The sequence below is a fragment of the Convolutriloba macropyga genome, chromosome 15 (genome assembly GCF_964194025.1).
Source record: "Convolutriloba macropyga chromosome 15, txConMacr16.3, whole genome shotgun sequence".
In the NCBI taxonomy this organism is placed as follows: domain Eukaryota; kingdom Metazoa; phylum Xenacoelomorpha; order Acoela; family Convolutidae; genus Convolutriloba; species Convolutriloba macropyga.
In genome coordinates this window covers 14,348,673-14,368,655 of record NC_134482.1, presented here as the reverse complement: position 1 = coordinate 14,368,655, position 19,983 = coordinate 14,348,673, and the positions used below count along the sequence as shown (strand labels likewise).

The 19,983-nt window shown below is 36.1% G+C and overlaps 1 protein-coding gene across 1 annotated transcript in view; it reads left to right on the top strand.

Moving 5' to 3' along the window:
• Positions 1-12,173, top strand: part of LOC142354097 (ubiquitin carboxyl-terminal hydrolase 7-like) — a 116,554-nt gene extending 104,381 nt beyond the window's left edge. Inside the window, exons 12-14 of the mRNA XM_075406369.1 lie at positions 1,644-1,868; positions 8,946-9,145; positions 12,069-12,173. Of these exons, the coding sequence (XP_075262484.1) occupies positions 1,644-1,868; positions 8,946-9,145; positions 12,069-12,173 (530 nt within the window). The remainder of the gene's footprint in view (positions 1-1,643; positions 1,869-8,945; positions 9,146-12,068) is intronic.
• The last annotated feature ends 7,810 nt before the right edge of the window (positions 12,174-19,983 follow it).

Sequence of the window (19,983 nt, the reverse complement as noted above, 5' to 3'; positions counted from 1 at the left end):
TGTGTTAAATATTGATGAAATGTAACCAAACTTAACTTTCTCAAAAAAAAGCAACATTCAACCATTTTTATTAGTGGAGGTCATCTTTTCTTACTCTGAGACAACCTGATAAAGTTTGTATTCAGAAAAAAAATTTTCCAACAGTTTACATAAGTTTCATGGATATTGAAAAAGAACAGCCACTAAAATATTGAAAATATTAGTAATTACTGCCTGGCGGGTATTCCAGAGATACTTTTTTTATCATTGATTGAATTATCCGGAAGTAAATTAGAGGAGATCTAACGCATGTCAAAAAAGATCTATTAAATTTTGATTCTCAAAGAGGAAATTAAAAGTATAGTTTATTGTGAAAACACTTAACTGATGGAGGTCCTTTCAGCTATATTGTCCGGGATTAGGGCATTTTCAGCGGCATAATTGAGAATCATGGAATCGTTTCTTGATAAAAATCTTTTGATTGATAAAAATTTCATTGGTTGAGGTCCAAGTTTTATTTCTGGCAAAATAGTGTTCTTTATGATGCAAGTTTTGAACAGATTTGTCTTCAAGCTGCAAAAAATTTAGCAGAGTTCAAATACGTAGAGCATTTTGAATTTGCTCATTATTAATTGGAAGCAATCGATTTTTCGATTTTTCGTTTGAAAAAAATTCCTCGGGATTCATCACTACTTTTGCAAATTAAAAAAATTGTCGTTCAAATTCCTTTTAAAAGAACCGTAAACATTAAAACCAAAATTTATTGCTGAATCTGCATAACTTTCTTAAAGCAGTCACTGATTTTTTGTAAATTAGTATCTTGCTTTGTACAAAACTCGCTCATCCGCAAACCTTGCTCATCCGCTGTGTTAACTTTTCGACATGAGTTGGCTATGGAAATAACCCATGTTCACATTTGCAGCCGAATAAGCTGCCGAGGAAAAAGCATTATCAGCTGCAAACAGACTAATTTAATTTGCAATTTTTGGGAGGTTGTTAACGTATTAAAGGAAAAATAATAGACCGAAGACTGTTCTCTGGGGAATGCTGTAGTTCAACTGCAATTTTTGTGAGATGCATTTGACTTTTTTAAAAAAAATACTTGTGGCAATTTTTAGGGAAATTTTTCAATTAGTTGAAACACTTCCCCGGTAACCGTTTTTAAAAGTTTTATAGCATTGGAATCAAATGCATTTTTTGCAGACCGTTGAAACATGCTAACCCTGTTAATTTTGGTTATGTTTATTTTTAATGAATACCTTTCGAATTAAAAGATCTTAAACGTCTAATAGTTCTCGTTTTTTATACTTATACTTTGTTTGAAAGTGTAGAAAGTGATTTTTTAATGAAAAACAAAGACAGGAGAAATTGGAAAAGTAACTTCAGTGATTTTTTCAGTTCCAACGACACCACTCTATCTAACTGCGTAAAAGATATCGATCTAATAAAAACGGAATAAATAAGGAAGGTTACATTTTAAAAAACGCAATTTCAGTCGTGTCACAAAAGATTGAATCTATTTTTATCTTCGAAGTTTTTCTCTGTTCAATAAGCTCACTTCAAAAACGAGAGTTTGCATTTTTCATCCAACTTCCCTTTTTTATAAAAATATTTGGGATTTAGTTTGGATTTTACATTTATTTTTTCATTTTAATCCAATTTAGATCCGTTTGCTGTTGACTATCAGCGTGCTGATAAAACTTTCGAATGCTGGTCTTATGCAATCACTCTAACATGTGAAGAAAAGAACTTGAAAGTGAAACATGACTTGGCTGTCAACGTGGCCTGGAGTGCAAAATACCTGAGACATTTAATTGCACGTGAACTAAGACAGGAGCCGGAGGATGTTCAGCTCCTGATCGAGGGTGGGGGAGATGGCGGACATAGAGGTAAAAGTCAAAGAACTATTCAAGACAGATAATCGACCAAGTATTCTCAGGCCCCGCTGTCCTATTAATAGAAACTGGATCCCCCCCCCCCCGCGCAACGCTTAGTGGGTGTATATTAATTGCAACCCCCCATTCTCACACAGACCGCTTCACGGAGGTAGGGAGAGGGGATAATTTAACCAACAATTATTAAAGTGTTTATCACGGGCTTTACTTTTTGAACTTGAATCAATGGGAAACCAAAAACATGAAAATTATTGGCCAGTTGTGGGTTCGAGGCCAAAAAAACCTATTATCAGACCACTTACACGAGCTGAAGATTGAAGCTTTTGATCGAAAATAAACAACCAGATACGTATTGGAACAAGCAAAAGTCTGGACCATGCTATAATGTTAATTGATTCTGATTAGAGGTCGCTTTGGTCTGTGACCTCAACTTCGACAGTATTTCAACATCTGAAATTAAAGCAAAGATTGATCTCAATTCGAGTTGATAGAAAGTTTTGAAGAATTGATTAGGAAAATTACACAGAAATTAAAAGTAATGCTGAGATTTTGACTGATTCGAAACATTAATAGAAGTGTTTTTCAATACATTTTGTGAATTAGCAGAGAACGATCATTTCGCCATCCAATTCGGCTTGTCATCAATTTAAATCAGTTTTTAATTAATCTTGTATCTTTTGACATCAGCGAGATCATTGCTCTAGAATCTGGTACAACCGTAGCGTTGAAGAGCTAAATATTGAATTGCATTAATAAGATTTTTGAGTTTTCTCATTTTTATAGCTGCGAAGCTGTAAGCTGAGCGAAGCTATATTGCGGTGCTCTTGGTTTTTTACAATTCAAAGAATTTTTACAATTCAAAGAATTTGAATTGTATTGGGGCGCTGTCTTTTTACAATTCAAAGAATTTGAATTGTATTGGGGCGCTGTCTTTTTATTACGACTCGAAGAGGAGTATTGGAGAAGTCGTTTTTTTTAATCAATTTTATTGGAGTGATTTTTAAAGCGGGAAATGAAACGCGTGAAAAAATTTGGAGTGGTTTTTGTGCTGAAACAAATTGAAGAGTGGAGCGAAAAGAGAGTGGTTTTTGTTCATACCGCTGTTTTTGAGAGAGCGATAAATTGATGTGTGAAAAAATTTTCTCTAAGCGAGCGAAATGTTTTGTTCACATGCGGCTTTTTAAAACCGTTTTTTTGTTATTTTTTGTGGTTTAGAGGTCTGATTATGATATTGTGTGATGCTTAGTGTTGTTTTAATAGTGATTCGCAAGTTTTTGGTCATTAATAAGATTTTTATGCCATTTTGCTGGTTTTTCAGCTATTTTGCTGAATTTTAGGCGAATTTAAGCAATTTTTTGCGCTTTGTTTTGTTATAATGCTTTGTAATGGCTTTGAATAGACGCATGTTAGTAACTGAGTTTTTAGATACCAAGTGATTACATTCTCTTAAGTTGGAAACGATTTTTTTGTTTAGAAAAATGACAATAAACTGAAAAATTTTGAATTATTTTTCTTAATTTTTTGCTGTTTTTCTTTTTTTTTCTAAACTTAGAAAAATTTTTTCAGTCTATTCGACTTTCCTATTGTTTTCGAAGTCTTCCAGTACTAATTCACTCCAATTAACGTTTTTTGGGTCTATGTGCTCCCGTGAAATTGAAAAAAAGCTCAATCTTTTCTATGATTTTTTTTTCAATTTTTTTAAATGCCCTTTGTTCTTCAATTTTTTATGGCATTTGGGGATGCCTATAGTCCAAATTAGTTGTCCTTGATGCATATTGATGATTTTGATTTCAGTTTTGAATCATTTTGTTAAAGATAATTGAGTAACTTTTATGAAGAGTTCCGCAAATTTTCGTGTTTTTTTTTGGAATTTTTGCTGAGTTCTTCTGATTGTCTGCTTTTTGCTAGTTTTTAATGGTCTAGTTTTTGATAGGAGCTTTTCTAGAGATTTTGTTGAAATATTGTTTAGTGCTTTTTTCAATGACAAATATCACTAACTGTTCTTAAACACTAACTTTTTTTCTATTTTTTTCGTTCTTCGTTTTTACTCATATAAATAAACAATGATTTGGATTGGTGGACACTTGACCAGATGTAGTATTAAAAGTTTTTTGAAATAATGATTTGATTTCAGCATAATGTTATTTGATTCATTATTTGTGGCCAATTTTTTTTGTTTTTTTACAGAAAATATTTTTGGTTTTGTTTTTCATTTCCTTTCTTTTACCTACGTTTATTCTACTTGAAATTTGTGTTTGGTTTTTGTCTCAAATAGCAGTGTTTCAACAAAATTAAACTTAACCTATTTCACGGGTTTTTACCAAAAGTTGTTTTTAAACTTGCAACTCAATGTAAAAATTTTATCACGTGCTTTATCGTCTTTTCTGGTCAGTTATTTTTTCATTGTTCTTTTTCTTTTTTTTTTGTTTTAAAGTGACAAGTGTTATTCAGTAGGATAAGCATTATGTTAGTTATTGTGGTCAATCAGTAGAGTAAGTTTTATGTTTGTTAGGGGCGTTCGTTTTTTCCTTCGAGTCGTTTCCGGAATTCTTCCGGCTATGTTTTTTTTTAAGGTCTGTTCACACATTTTCATGATTTTTGAAGTCAAATTGGAGTAGTGATTTTGGTCACGCCGAAACAGGAAATGGAGCAAAAAAGCGAGTGGTTTTGCGGCGTGAAATTTTTTCGCTCTAATTTTAAAGTAGAGTGAGAATACGGTGTTTGAACAAAAATTCGCTTTATCGGTAGTGGTTTTTTGTTCACATGCGGCAATTTCACTTTGATTTTTACTGTTTTTTCGATTTTTTGGATCGGATTTTTTTCTAAATGGTTTTTCCAAACCATTCATAGTCCGTTCTAGGTCTAGCTTTCTGCTTAGTCAATGAAAATTCTTTGAATTGTACGTCAGGACTTGTCCTGCTATGTTTTAAGATCTGTTCACACATTTTCATGACTTTTGAAGTCAAATTGGAGTAGTGATTTTGGTCACGCCGAAACAGGAAGTGGAGCGAAATATCGAGTGGTTTTGCGGCGTGAAATATTTTTGCTCTAAATTTAAAGTAGAGTGAGAAAACGGTGTTTGAACAAAAATTCGCTTTCTCGCTAGTGGTTTTTGTTCACATGCGGCAATTTCACTTTGATTTTTACTGTTTTTTTCGATTTTTTGGATCGGATTTTTTTCTAAATGGTTTTTCCAATCCATTCATAGACCGTTTTAGGTCTAGTTTTTTTTGTTCAATGAAAATTCTTTGAATTGTACGTCAGGACTTGTCCTGCTATGTTTTTTTGTTTCGTCGTCTGACGCTCTTTTTTCGTTTTACATTTGTTCACACAGCAAAGCTGAAAAAGTCAAATTTTCTGAATGACTTCTTCCTCTCACTAACAGCATTTGCGCGTGTGACGTCATTTCTCATTCGCTTTAGCAAAAGTTTTTAGGTTATTTGCGTGATTAGATTTTGATCATACGTGACTTACCTCACTCAATAAAATGACTTTTGCACTTTAAAACTTAAGTTTAATTTGAATTTGTTTAAGGTCAAACGAACTCATATGTACAGTATAGGTCCCTAATAAGAGGCTTCTGCTGAATGAATTTTAACAAACTTTATTAATTTATTGCTGAATGTTTTTCAACTAGTTTTTTTGAGCGGCGTCGATTTTTTTTTCAATTTAGTAGATCTTTATCTGTTTCTATCTCTATTATATGGCACGCAGGTCTATTCTTTCGCAGCTATTCCGGCCATCTGCCGGCTATGTTTAACATTTATTGTCTTAAAGCTTGCCATGCTAAAGTGTGCATGGCAACTAAAGTTCAACTATAACATAGAATCGGATTTCACGTTTTTCTCAATAAATTTAAAATGTCGGATTGTTAAAATTCCGAAATGCAAAACGATATTTAAAACATAGCCGGAAGACTCCGGCATCGACTCGAAGTAAAACATAACTTATTACCTAGCCAGCCATCTAAGAAATTAGAAAAACTATTCATTCAATTTGAAACAACTTAAGGAGGAGGGAAGAAATTAAAAGTGAAAAGCAAAATATTAGCACATATTACAAAAAGGTGCAGAACAAATGTTATATCGGAAAACGAGAAAAAACCGAGCAAGTTGACAAGAATTATATAACCAAATAAAGAATTATGTCGATTTTTTGTATATCAATCTCAAAATCTATAAAATGCCAAGCTTCAGAACTGTTCTCAAAACACCCTAAGAAACAGTTCCTGTATATTCAATGGGCACCCACACTAAACAAAAGTGTGCTGCAAACACTTATAACGAAGCAGAGTGTAAAAACTATCATAAAATTATATTTGGTTCATTCAATCTGGCCTATCTATGATTTTTTCTGCTTGGTAATAATTCTCCTGAGAAAAGTCTCAAAAAACAATTGAGCATTAAAAAAAAATTTTGAAAGGCAGAAATACAGCAAAACTAAAAAAGGAAAGAATAAACAAAACAATTGGCTGATTAATAGCCAGTTTTCTGCTACTACATTTTAACACTCGATGTCATCTGAATGAACAGCTTATTACAACAAATATCAAAAAAGTAAAATTAAAGAAAGATTACAGCCATTGTTTTGATTTATTATAAACTTTTTTATTAAATTTTTAATATCTTAAGACTATTAGTTATGTTCAAGCAAAAAGGGAACACATTTTCTTAACTCGAGATTCCTAGTTTCCTCGCATTCAGGGGAACGTTTCTTTTTTCACCTGATTACCTATGCTCCTCAAATTTTCTAGATATAGCGTGATCGCATGAAATTTGTTCTGGATTTCGCCTCTGATTATCTTTAAACTAACAGTAATCAATCAAACAGACGTTTTTGTAAAAAATATTTTCTTAATATGTTTTGATTGTAGTCTCTTTGTATGAAGTACAATTTATCAATTATAAATTAGTATCCTACAAACGCTTTCTCCACATTTTTGTCAATTTAACAGCTTTTTTTCCGAGCACTGAACATGAAAGTTATGTAAAATTAGGTTTCTTAAGGGATAGTTTTTTTGGAGTTTTTTAAAAATCAAAATATGACTTCTTGGAGTTTTAAGACAAATTTGGTTATTCGAGATCAATTTGAAATCTTGTATGCAATTATGCTATCGTAAATATAAATATCAATTCTGCTTTAAATTTTTCATAACCTAGTTGTTTCTTTTTCGTTTTTATTAACCTGAGCTCTTTTTGCTATGTATACATCACCTGATTTGAGTTTGGTTTTTGATAAATTGTTCATTCAGAATCTGATACTTTTATTTCATGAAAATATTTCATTGTTTTTTGCAATAAGAATCAAAAAATAATTTTTTTCTTTCAACTTTGAACCCATGTCAAATCATCAACTCATACTTTATTCATTTGTTCTCTATAAGAACTTAAACAAAGCAGAAATGACGAAAGATTTAAAATTTTTGCTATTTGTTGAATCCTGCCTAATTGGAAATCCTCCGATCAACTCATTTTTGCGAAGTCACACCGTACTGGGAGGCTGAAGATGACATTTAGAGCTTAATATAGACTTTGCTTTTGTCAAATTTTGCTGAAAAAAATTGTTCTTTAACCAGCCAGAAATGCACATATATGTCCAAGTCCATCCAATTCCAGTTCAACCAAAAATTCAGGTAGTCAAACAAATTCATATATTTTTTAGGATTTATTGGTAACTAAAAATGGCCATACAATTTTGAATGGTACTCTTAAGGAATCCCAAATGCGACGGTAAAATAATTTAAAGTGAGTTCATTTTGATATGATATCATTTTCATGTTTTTCCGGGGTCATATATATATGAATATGATTTCCTGGTAATCTTACAAAAGTTGTACTGCAAATGTAAGATGTTTAATACGCGCGAAGTATACTTAAATAATTCTAAGAGACTAACCGACTTCAGAAAACTCTGAAGGTTAACTTCGACTACAACGACAATCCCAGTAGATGTTGCCGGAGTCAGTGTTATTCACATGGTATAAAATATTAAGGTGACTAATAAAGTATAAAAACTGTGATTGGCGGAGAATTCACAGAACTGTTTTTTGTCTCGTGGATCTATAATTCTGCCTACCTAACAAAAAAATGAGTAAAATTAGGTGTCTCAAGAGATATTTTTTACCCTCCGAAAATGAGGTGGAAATAAGCAGCAATCACGTCACAAATTCTTACTATGGTTTGATCTAGTATTTCAAGATTTATCATTTTATCATCAACTTATCATTCCAGGTCAGAACTGACTGTGTAATTACACTGAATTCACACATAAATCATATAGTGAAACAAAAACCTGTCTTTGCTCTTTCATTAGTTTAATTTATAGTATGTAGAAAAAAATATGAGAAAATTCCTTTAATATGGTTCCCAACATTTCACAATTGACTGATTCAATTTCCTGGTAATCGTACGATATCTAGTTTCCCGTTAATCAAAGCCATACAGGAACCAATCACGTGTAATTATACATCGGTCGTAAATGCTATCCTTGTTATATTATGGTTCTTCCATAATGGTGTCATACTTGTCGTTCCTTTTTATTTATTTGAATTTCTATTACTTGGTACATCTTGCCATGTCATTGTTAATCTTTCTTGGAAATCTTGCCAAGATCTTGTTTCTTGACACCCATGCAAAGATCTTGCAAGTTCATACATATCTTGATATTATCTTGCCATGTAACATGGAAACATCTTGGCAAGATTTTCCAAGATTAAGTATGTTTCAGTTCACTGGGATTCTAGTTATTGTCAAAACTAATTATAAATAAAGGGTGAAACATTACAGATAAACTAGTGCACGATCTTCGTTCAAGTCAAGAGTTAAACAAGGGTGTACACATCATTTACACAATAAATAAACAATTCTGAAAGTTACGTTGCAATAATTTTTTTTGGATCTATTCTGTTTCGCCCCCTCCCCCCAATGTTATATGTGGCCCCCAGATACAAATTATGTTGTTTTATAGCACGTTACTATGTAAGAAAATAGCACGTGCGCCTGGGAGTCATATAAGATTTATGGCTGGGGGGGGGGTTGAAACAGAATAGATCCCTGTTTTATCCGTGTCAAGGGTACGTGTCAATTGAGGACCAACCCCTCCGTCCGGGAGAGGATGCCCCTGGACCAGCTGTATACGAAAACCGACTGGACGAAATTTACCCTACTCTTGTGAACCCATTCTTTGATGCAATGGAAAGGGGACCCGCAGCTGGGTACCACTGTGTACAGTGGGTGCGACCTAAGATTCATCAGAAGATATTGTTCGAATCTGTAAGTTAAAAAAAAACAAAAGAGCGCTCGACGCCTTTTCCAGACCATGTAATTCGAGTGCGCCTGGAACATATGTGCTCTCGAAGACGGTGTGATCAGAGATCAATTTGGTCTGGAAACCTCGACCTGGGTGGTCCAGAGCATAAAACGCTGATAATGATAGAGTGTCAACCTGGACTGGAATGCCAGACTACTGAGATTCAAACTAATTACTGGTCTTTTTAATTGCTCTCAAACGAAGTTTGTAGCAAAGATATTAATCCTGTCGGTCTTTTTATGCGATTTTTTGCTTGAGACTTTTCGTGCTCAAAAACGGGATAAACAGATAGCGCCCATGCGGGCATTAAGTGCTCGTAGAGCATTTTAGCTCACTAGTCTTCAAAAATGCGATTCACAGAATCTGTTTTGGAGGCTTATAAATATGGTGCAAAGGGCGGTTCTTCGAAATTGAGTCCCCCACTGCCCCCCCCCCCCCCCCCCCGCTGCGCTCACTTACGCCCCTTCAATTAAGCTAAGGCTAGCCTCACTAAACCACGCCTAGCTGCTAACGAAGCTAACCGCTCGCCGGTCGTTTGAGAGCAATTCGTCCGACGTTAGTCCGTTATGTTTTCACTTTTTCGGACTAGTTTAGCCCAGACCTCATAAAAGATATTGAATTATCATCGCTTGAATAATCAATATAAATAGCATAATGGTTCCCCCATAGATCTTTGCATGATGTTGTCCAGAAAAGTAATTTTATGAACGATAATTTTTAAAAATTAGAAAATCTGACCTCAGACTGGCACAGATCAAATGAGGGCGATTGATAATATGTCTTCGCACAACTAAAAGGTGACAAGATTATAATAAGGCGTGTAAAAATACAAAATTGAAATATCATGATTCAATACTTGTTTACTTGAGAAAGTGCTCCAGGTAAACAGAAATCTGAACGTTCTGAACATTTCCGTTGGTTGAGAATAATTGTAAAGGCATGGTTTCAAATAAGAAAACAAAGAATTGGAAAAATACTTGCAAGTTTTCAAATTTCTGTTTTTTTTTGGAAAAAACTTTCTCATTGTCTTTTGTGGTCTTCGCATTTGAACAGGAGTGAAATTTTCAGTGGACTTGAAATCATGTTCTTTCGCGTTCATTAACCAAAATCCGTTTTTTTGCATCTGTAAAACTGTGTGGCATTTAAGCAATGTTTTGTTTGTTAGAATATATGATTTTTTTTAAAAAAAAATTGATAACTCATGGTGGAATGAGAAAACATTTGAACCTAAAACGTTTGAACATGTGAAACATCTGAACAAAAAATGATAACTGATTCACAAACAAAATTAGAAAAAAAGGATTTTAATTGATGTATATTTATGCTGTTATTTAGATGGCGACTGTTCAAAACCGAGTAAAAATACCATTTTTTGCACAACCAGTTTTTGCCTTGAATTACACAAATCGTGGAACAGTCATAAAATTTTCCAATAGCCTTTGCGGATGAACTTAATTGATTGCTACAGTCAAAATTCTGTTAATTGTCCCCCTGATTCACAATTAGTATCGAGAGCAAATTTTCTGAAAGTAACAACCAAATAGACTTTCTCTCATTTCGGTCTAAGCAACAAAATCTTAGTAACTAGGTGCTGCAACTGTTGATAAAGATGACGCGCGAAGATGAGTTACGTAGATCGCAAGTATTAGAATGAGTAACAAAATATTGTGAGTATTTATCTCGCTAGCATGGTGAAAATAGTGACGGATATAATCAAAACTGGAACAAATGTGATTTCAATTCACTTTCTGTCGCCAAATTCCAGACGCACAGCTAACTCTAATCTTAACACATCGTTGTTAAAATATTGAGAATTATTAAAAATTTGTTAACAAAAAACTATTAAAATATTTTGAAAAATATGATTCAATTTAACCGAGAAATCTGACATTGGCCACTTAACGAGGAGTACAAAATGATTCAGTGATTTTACTCAACATCTTGTATGTTCTTTGCTCTTTCTCTAGATTTCTTCAATCTTATAGGTGCTCTGATATTTTTGTCTGCTATTCAATTGATATCGAAACCTAAATACAAACAATGAGTGCGTGTAAACAGAAAAAAGTTGAAAATTTCTCATTAAAAGCAGAAAGAAATTTAAATCTGTCAGCAATAATCGGAGCAAGGTTATATTTATGATACAGTAGTCTTCTTTTTCTGAGCATTCCTCTGTGTAGCATTATAAAGAATTAGACTAGAAGTCCAAATTGTTTGAATAAGTTGTAGATTCTCAATTGTTATTGAAAAATTAATGGGATCAGTTCAATTTCCTTTAAGTGTTTTTTTTTCAATTTCCCTCAACTTCTAAATGTTCAGTTAGTATGTTTTTATGCAAAATCAGTGCAAAATCCATATTGATCAATACCTGCTGTGTTTTCATCGTTTTTTGATATCAGTCTTTAATATATTCAGTCTTATGGCTTTTTAAAAAGTCCAAGAAATCTAAACTGTTCTTTGAAGCAGTAATTTTCAATTTAAAAACGCCTTGCAAAAGTTTCAGTCCCAAATATGCAATTTTTGCTTTGTTCTTGATAAAATTTTAGCCCCTGAACAGATTCAAGTAAACAATTTTTGCTTAAAATTTCCGTCGGTTATGAGGAAATTGGAATTTGTGAAAACAAATTAATTGCAATATCTCCTAATTTGATTTTTGTAAAAGTTCTTCAATCTTTAACGTTTCGGGGATCTGCTCATAGTTCAGTTACAGTTAATAGTAATTCACACGAAGCTATCCCGTGGGGTGGATGTGTGTGTGTGTGTGGGGGGGGGGGGTGTGGGGGGGGGGGTATCATGGTTAAGGGCCGAAACAATTGAGTAGCGCGCCACCCATTATTTTGATCAAAAATTTCCAGTAGTCAGAACCCGATTTTTGATTACTTGTTTCAGATGAAACTGAGAGAGGAGACAGCTGTGACTAAAGATGAGTACTACATATCCATATACGACTACAATCGATGGGGCGAAGTGGTTAGGTTCTGCTCAGTATATTAGTTCCAGATCAGAACACAATATGAAGAATACAAAATACTCTTATTCTTCAGAATATTTCTAAAATCAACTTTAAATAAACAATTAAATCGACTTCTTTCATTTCTTAAAAAATTGCACTTGGATATGTTATCCGAGATAAATACCATTAAAAAATCTCAGTATTCAAACGAAATCACAAGTTTATGGTTAATTTTTTGATAGTCACTTCGTTGTCACACAAAGACCACCTATAGTTTTTTCGTAACTAGAAAAAAAAGTTCTGATTGGATCTGATTCACCATGGAAAAATTATATTAGTTCTCAATACTCATACAAAGATCTGTATACTCATACAAAGATCTGTAAAGATTTTAGAAATCAATGCGAGATCGTTCTAAAAGATTTAGTCTCTTATGTGAAACCAATTTTTTTGTATGATTATGGTTCTGGAGAAATTTTTACTCTAGTGATTATTGACTTTCTGTGTGCAAAAATTAGAAGTTTCAACGATTTGGACAAAAAAACTGCATACTGGGAAAGTGACCAAAAAAGCTTCTATATGTATTTTCGGTTGGCCAGTGAACTGAAATTTGACACACTTGGATAAAAGTATAACAAAAAATGATAAAACTTGCCGAGATCTTTTCATGTCACTTGCCTTGAAACATCAAGGTTTAAAATGTTCGCCAGGAGATGGCAAAAATACACAATTGTAAAAAATTGCACAATTTTTTCAAGTTTCTACTGAGGTCCCATAAAAAAAACGTAAAAAATCTAATACATTAAATGTTGGGTTATGGGTTTTCGCAAGCGGAATAAAAGCGTTTTTAACTAAGTAGTAAAATAAATTTCTCAAAATGAGAGAATAACAAGAATGATATTTTACAGTACAATTTAAAGATTTGATATTAGATCAAGATGGTGATTTGAATTTGGGGATGAAAAACGCTGAAAAATCAGCTGTATATTTATCCATTATCAGTGCGAGAAAGTCAAGATACAAAACTAATCTTAGCACCATGATTTACAGCGGGGGTCGCAAGAGTTACCCAATATGGTTTGCTTCTGCAAATCAGTCGCAAAGGGAACCATAAATGGGATGCATTTGCAGTTTTCTAAGAATTCATTCACACTTCCGGAGATATCATCATCATTTAATACATGCTGGGAAGATTTTACATCAAATAATCTCACTCTAATTTTAGTTATCTAGATTCACCAATTTGAACCGAATATTGATTCTAAGCACCATTTCTTGACGATTCATTTAAATAAATTCTCTGATTAAAATCAATTTGCTTTTGTCTTTCTAATCTGGTAAATTAAACTTTCTTTCTAATTCTCACTAAGTTTAAGACAATGGTTTGATCGATATTCTAACACCCCCACTCAGACTTGAGCTGATTGCGTACAGTCTAGTCCCATCAAAACTGCTCTGAATGTTTCCACTTTCGGAACGGGTATGGACTTTGTGAAGATGTCCGCTGCCATTTTGTCTTTAGGAACGTAATGAATTGAAATAATCCCATCCTCCGTCTTGTCACGAATGAAGTGAAACTTTGTCTCGATGTGTTTGCTCCTCTTGTGCATGACTGGGTTTTGGCAAAGTCTGATACAACTTTGGTTGTCCTCTCCAATTGCTATTGGACGTTTCTGTTGAATGTCAAAAACCTCTAGAAGTTGTTTCAGGTAGAGTGCTTCCTGAACAGCTGCTGCCATGCCCTGATATTCTGCTTCTGATGAAGAAAGAGCAACTGTGGCCTGCTTCTTGACACCCCAGCTGAGTGCTGCACCACGTCCGTTGAGCTTGAAGTAATAGCCCGTTGTTGCTTTTCTGTCGCTCACAACTTCAGACCAGTCTGCATCACTTTCCCCCACTAAATCATAACTAGCCTCTTTTGTGAAAGTAAGTTTTAAACCTTTTGAACATTGAATATATCGCAAAAGTCGTTTTCCGCATAGCCAGTGTTGATTGATAGGTGCGTTCATGTGCCTGGACAGAATGTTGGCTGTGAACATGATGTCTGGCCTTGTCTGTTTGGCCAGATAAAGAAGTGATCCAACCAAGCTTCTGCAGATCCGCTGGTCCCCTTCTTCGTCTCCGTTCTGTGCTGTCTGAAGTTTCAAATTCAAATCAGCTTGAGTTCTTGAGGGTTTGAATTGATCCTTTTGAAACCGCTCAAGCATTGTTTCTATGTAGCGTTCTTGGTCGACTGTGACTTTGCCCTCTTCTTGACTGATTCTAAGGCCAAGAGACCAGTGTAGTCTCCCTCTGTCTTCCATGTGAAATGATGCCTCTAGTGCCTTCTTGACATCGGAGATCACTGTCATATTTCTTGATGCTGTTATGATGTCGTCAACCCAGACCAAGATGAAGGTGTGACCCTCTGCCTCTGAACATGCGAACAAGTAGTGATCATTCCGGCTTCTGGCGAACCTCTGTCTCAGTAGGAAGTTTGCCAGCTCTTTGTACCTGTTGTTAGCAGCCTGTTTCAAACCATAAATTGATTTATGTAGTCGACATACTAACTTCCCCCATCTGATCCGCGTTTTACAAACTCCTGTGGCTGTTCCAGATGCTCTTAGTCCTCGATTGGTGAGCGCAGGAAAGCAGTCTTGACAACAAATTGGTGCATAACATGACCCTGCTTCGTTGACAGCTGAAGTAGAATCCTGAATGTCTCTGGCTTACAGGTAGGCGCAAAAGTCTCAAAAAAGTCCAGTCCTTCCACTTGTTTGAAATCTTTCGCCACATAGCGTGCTTTGTAATTGTTGACTTGACCACTGGGTCCCAATTTCACATTGTAGACCCATTTGCCCGGTATGACGTCCCTGTCTGTGGGTGGTCTCACTAGGTCCCAGGTCTCGTTGTCTTGGAGTGCCTTGACCTCGTCCTTCATTGCCCGGTGCCACTGGTCCCAATCGTCAGCTTGGTTGGCTTCGTAGACTGTTTTGGGTTCCACATAGTTACCCTCAGTCACAGCGAGATGGGTCCTGGCTTCTCCAAAAAATTGCGCAACATTCATTGCTCGTGTCCCTCATCTGGGCTCTGCCCTGTCCGCTTGCTCCAGTGCCTCTTCAAAGAAGCCAACTGTCTGTGAGAAGTCCTCCGTTTCACTGTTTTCCAGTGACTCAGAGTCTCTGAGACTCCCTCTTGTTGCAGTAGATTCTTCATCCAGTGCTGCTTCCTCAACATCTGAGGCATCTCGTCTCAGTGTCGTTTCTTGAGTGTTCACGCTCTCTGCGTCATGCCACTCTTCCTTTATTGCAGTAGATATGCCCTGCTCCTCTTTGTTGCCATCGTCTTGATGACCATCATCTGGGTGCCAGATCCCCAGTTGCTGTGAACCCTCATCTAGTAGGTCGGGCCTCTCTGTGTTGTCAGGGATTGAGCCCACTTCGGACTCCTTGATGATCACATCTCAAACTGCCATAACCTCGCGTGTGTTGGGTACGTACACCAGGTATCCATTGTTTCCTTCAGTGTAACCCACAAACTTTCCTTCCAGTGCCTTGGGTTCACGTTTGCTGACCGTGAACCGATCTCTGTCCCGCTTCCTCATGAAGACTGTGCAACCAAAAATAGATAGTTTACCAATTGAAAGTTTAGGTTTTTATAACTCGCGTCAAATCTGTTGGGCATTTTTCTTCTCGTCTCACAATCAAGTTCCTGATCCTTGTTGCGTGAAGAATTACTGCTCCCCACATCATCTTGGGAAGTCCTGAGTCAATGAGCAAACATCTTGCCATCTCCAGCAGTGTTCTGTTGCGCCTCTCAACTAACCCACTCTGTTGTGGCGTCTCTGATAAGGTTTTCTCCTGTAGAATGCCTGCATCTAAGCAATATGTCTTGAACTGCTCTGAGAGACACTCCTTCGCATTGTCTTGCCCCAGCTTCTTGGGCGTCCCCACACTGAGAACAAATTTCTTCAGGCTGGCCAGTGCTTCACTCTTTACCTTAAGCAAGTCCACAAACACAAACTTCGTGTACTGGTCTGCAAACACAATGCAGAACCGGAACCCTGACAGTGACTCTACTCTGAAAGGTCCCATCACGTTTGTGAACACTCTCTCCAGTTTTTCTTCTGCTTGGGTCTCTGCCACTCTTGGTACTGGAGTCTTTGTGATCTGGGCCAATGCACACACATTGCATACATCATCGAGTACCCCCACTGTCTCTGGTGCATTCCTGATCACATCCGCCCGATTCAAATGACCCATTCGTCTGTGCCACTTCCTTGTACTGTCAAGTTCCACGCTGTTGGAACTCATATTGAATTCTAGAACGCTGCAGGGTAAGTAGAACAAATTAATTTCTTGTGTTAGTTTTACCCGAGTTTCCTTCTGGAGTTTCATGCAGCTGTTTCCTTTCTCGAAAGTGAAGCTATGTCCCCACTCCGTGCATCTTGAGACTGATAGGAGGTTTGAAGAATAGTCCGGCACACACAGAACATTTTTGAGTTCGCCTTGGAACTCCCCTTTGTTTGAGGGTATGCTGATCCTCACACAGCCTCTGCCCACCACTCTGAAAGCCTCAATGTTGGGATTTCTGACCACTGATTGAGTTGGCACAAAGTCCAGGAACGCATCGATGTTCGTCACTATGTGATCTGTACAACCACTTTCCACTAGCATGCCTGCTGTCTTCCACTGGGTCAGAGCTGCCCAGTATTCCTCATCTGGTGAAGCCAATATTGGACCCATTGCCACTGACTCCTGTTTGCCTCCATCTCTTTGTCTCTTGCATGCCTTGTCTAAGTGACTTTTCTCACCACACTTGCTGGATTGTGCTGTCTGCTTCCTCCTGCAGTCTTTGGCAAAGTGTCCAGGGATCCCACACACAATGCAGTTTCCCTTCTTGGGTCCCTTCTTGAAGTCACGCTTCACTGCCAGTGTCACTGAACTACTTTATCCCTTGTGCCTCTATGCTGTGCTCTCGTGGAAGTTCTGCAACCTTTTCTTCAACTCTGTGAAGTTCGTTGCCGGGTTAAAGCTTTCCTGTATAACAAAACTTTCAAACCTCACTGGCAGACCATTGAGGACGAAGGCGTTGAAGAGGGTCTCTGAGACTGCTTCCCCTGCTTTTTGTAGCCTTGTGAGCAACTCCTGTCCTCTGATGAAGAAGCTATCCAAATCCTCAGCATCCTACAGCTGCAGTTGAGCAAGCTGTGCCACTGTTGGCGTCTCCACACTCTGAAATCTCTCTTGCAAAAGCTTCCAAGCCTTTGCTTCATCTCCGATGCCGTCATCTCCCACACAGTCATGTCTCATCAGCTTGAGGGTTGTTGCATCTAGAGTCAGTGCCAGATGGCACCACACATCGTTCGGTTTCTCCTTGATGCCTGCAACTTCCTTCTCATATGCATCCTTCAGCACCTTGTGGTTCTTTCATCATTGTTCGCCCCATTGGCTAGTGGTGCAGGCTCGTTGGGTTGCTCCGCTGTCCCAAGTAGTGATTTGTAGAGTCCCTTCGTCTGCATCATTGCCACAAATCTTGTGCTCCAAATTGGAAAATCCTGTGCCTTTCCTGTGTAGGTCAGCAGCTTCACTGTCTGTTGATCCATCGTAGTTCGAGCAGGCAAAACAGTTGTGAAAAGAAAAGGTACTAAGCAGAAAAGGATTATGACTGTCAACAACAAATTAGTTTTGGTATAGTTTTTAGAAGTTAGTTTAAAGAATTAGAAAATTGCTGGGCCCATAACCTGTTGGGTTATGGGTTTTCGCAGCGGAATAAAAGCGTTTTTAACTAATTAGAAAAAAAAAATTTCTCAAAATGAGAGAATAACAAGAATGATATTTTACAGTAGAATTTAGAGATTTACAGGAGAGATCTGGTTATTAGATCAAGATGGTGATTTGATTTTGGAGAAGAAAAAGGCTCAAAAATCAGCTGTATATAAACCCATTATCAGCGCGAGAAAGTCAAGATACAAAACTAATCTTAGCACCATGATTTACAGCGGGGGTCGCAAGAGTTACCCAATATGGTTTGCTTCTGCAAATCAGTCGCAAAGGGAACCATAAATGGGATGCATTTGCAGTTTTCTAAGAATTCATTCACACTTCCGGAGATATCATCATCATTTAATACATGCTGGGAAGATTTACATCAAATAATCTCACTCTAATTTTAGTTATCTAGATTCACCAATTTGAACCGAATATTGATTCTAAGCACCATTTCTTGACGATTCATTTAAATAAATTCTGAAAAGTTAAACTTTGAGTAAGTTAAACTTTCTTTATAATTTTCACTAAGTTTAAGACTATGGTTTGATCGATATTCTAACATTAAAAACACATCACACTCAAACGCAGCACTATCAAAAAGTTTTACATCTTTCATTGGCGAACAAACTAAGCTATTATTTTAAACAAGTAAAGCGCTGCAGAGGATATAATTTCTCTAAAAATTTTTATTTTTAAATTGATTCTTCCCTTTCGAAATAAAAGAAAGAAAATTTAATTTGCATGAAATAGCATCATGGGCCGCCGCAATAATAAAAAGACTGATAATAAACTAGGATGAGAAATTTTAATGCGCATTTATTGATAAAAAAGTGCTCAGGAATGGATTTTAAAACTGGATCTTTTAGTAGTCAGTAACAAAAATTCAGTCAATCAATTTTACCTTAACTTTGTGTTGATTAACCGATTTTCTATTTGAAGCCGTTGTCTATAAAAGACCGGATTCTTTGCGGCCAAAGTGTAATTTTTGCGTCATTTCGTTATTGTAGCCACAAACTGGGCGTTTTCCAAGGGGTTCTTAGGAACATTAGACTTACTGTAATTAACTGATCTTATCTCTACACTATAATTAACTGATTAATTAATTAGTTAATTACTGTAATTAACTGAACTTATCTCCACACTAATAGTGTACTCCTTTGAATAGCTTGATTTTGATTGGTAGTCAAAGTTATATTAAAGAAAAAAGATTTTAGGTTTATCTCAGATCAGCCTTCAAAAAACTCCTACAGTAGCGGCTGTTCATAAAAAACTATACCAATGTTAAGGTCACAATGCGTCTCTTGACCTTGAGGAAGACGTACACATATCAATGTGACATCTGTTAATACTTCATGACCATTGTACGCACAATTGACCCCAAACATGAATAATTTATGATCGAAGTTTTCAGCTTTGTTTAAACTTAATGTGGAGTTTACATCTAAATAATCAAAATCACAAAACAAAAAACATTTAAGAACAGATTTTCTGCATCTATTCTGTTTTGCCCCCCCCCCCCCCCCCCCCCCCCCAGCTTAGTGAGCATAAATCTTTAATGAACCCCAGGCGCACGTGCTATTTTCTTACATAGCAACGTGCGATATAACAACATATAATATGTAACTGGGGGTCATAAAAACACTGGGGGGGGGGGGGGGGAAACAGAGTAGATCCAATTTTCTTTCCTTCCATATTGTGTCAAAGATTTTTGTCCGAAAAGATGCTGAATTGTATCACTTATACTTTGTCTTGAGCACAACTAGACTGGAACCAAGTCAACCTATCGTTACAAAAGATTCCCGAAACTAATATTATTTTGAAAGGTTTGCAAATTGGAGTTTGTGAAATCAAAAATGCAAATACTTGCAAAAAAGACATTATTGAGGAAAAGTTGTAAAGTATTTAGACTTAGAAAGTAATGTATGACAAGGTCAATCACCTGATTTTGCTTTGTCCATATGGTATTCATATTATTGTCTCAATTCTTAAAATTTATAAATGTCTGTTCAGAAATTTTGGACATTCAATTAGTCTCTGATCAGTCTGACAAAGATTGAAATTCAGTATCAAATTTATCAAAAGTAAAAATTTTTTTGTTATG